At 64.3% G+C, this 1,055-nt stretch overlaps 1 protein-coding gene across 4 annotated transcripts in view; it reads right to left on the reverse strand.

The window, feature by feature from the left end:
* Window positions 1–251: 251 nt before the first annotated feature.
* Window positions 252–1,055, reverse strand: part of TBC1D22A (TBC1 domain family member 22A) — a 386,589-nt gene continuing 385,785 nt past the window's right edge. For 2 of the 4 annotated variants that reach the window (XM_006164616.3, XM_006164615.3), the window contains one exon: window positions 252–778. In XM_006164616.3, the coding sequence (XP_006164678.1) occupies window positions 650–778 (129 nt within the window). In that variant the 3' untranslated portion in view covers window positions 252–649. The remainder of the gene's footprint in view (window positions 779–1,055) is intronic. The other 2 variants (XM_027766747.1, XM_027766748.1) reach the window with 1 other exon arrangement.

The raw sequence follows: 1,055 nt of genomic DNA on the forward strand, positions 1-1,055 counted from the left end.
TCTCTATCTCCCTCTGGCAAGTGCACCACCTATGGCATAAACAAAATAGAAGAGAAGAAATGGGAAGGAAGGTGACAGCTGTCTGCACCCCAGTCTCTCGGTGCTCGGCCTGGCCCGGGGATCAGATCCCTGCCGCCGCCTTCCAGCCAAACCGAACCTGAGGAGGAAGACAGGAGGTGAGGCCATCACAGAAACGCCACGGAGGAGCACTGGCCCGCGCACGGCTCCCGGTCAGTGCACCGGCTCACGCCTTAGTTTGTCTGCGCTTTATTCTCTCAACAGAATAGCACTTTTGCATTTCAAAGTAGGTACGAGATGGCCACCACCTCCCTGAACCCCAGCTCTGGCTCTCTGAGAGTGTCTGCCTCCAGGGCTGCCTGGGTGGGGCTCCAGGAGGTGGTCATTTGGCAAGGACACTCCAGGACAGGGCGAGGGAGGCCAGGCCCATCTTGGCCCCAAAGCTGAGACCTCCCTTGGCGTTCTTTGGTATCCTAGGAAGCAGCCTTAGGCATGCTGGGCTGACCCCGGCCAGCTCCCAAAGGCCGGGCTCCCAGCAAGCCTCCCTTCGGCCGAGGGCCAGCACAACGGGGTTGCGGCCAGCCAGCTGGTGGGGTGCAGCTCGGGACGTGGCGGCTGCGTGTGGCCCAGCTCACTTCTTGTAGTGACTGGGGGCATCCGCGAAGGCAAACTTGAGGCGGTAGGCCTCAGCCAGCAGCAGGCCGATGTCCTGGTCGCCCCACAGGGCCGTGGGCAGGTTCTGCAGGAAGAGCAGCAGCTCCTGGGGAGACAGAGACAAGCCCAGTCAGAGGGCACAGAGACACTGGACACTGGCCGCCGCCCTGCCCCTGCATCAGCCCACTCCCCATAGGCCCACACGCACTGCCAGCCCTGCCCATCTGCCCTGCAGAGCGTGACACTCAGAGAAGAGGCTGCTGTTGCCCCGCGCTGCCCAGGTGAACTGACCCCTCGGCCCCCGGGGGCACTGTATCCCTGGGAGGCCACTCCCCAGGACCTCGCCCCCCCCCCCCCCCCCACCAGCAAGGGCAGGGCGGGAC

The sequence above is a fragment of the Tupaia chinensis genome, unplaced genomic scaffold, assembly GCF_000334495.1.
Source record: "Tupaia chinensis unplaced genomic scaffold, TupChi_1.0 Scaffold143651_1, whole genome shotgun sequence".
NCBI lineage: Eukaryota > Metazoa > Chordata > Mammalia > Scandentia > Tupaiidae > Tupaia > Tupaia belangeri.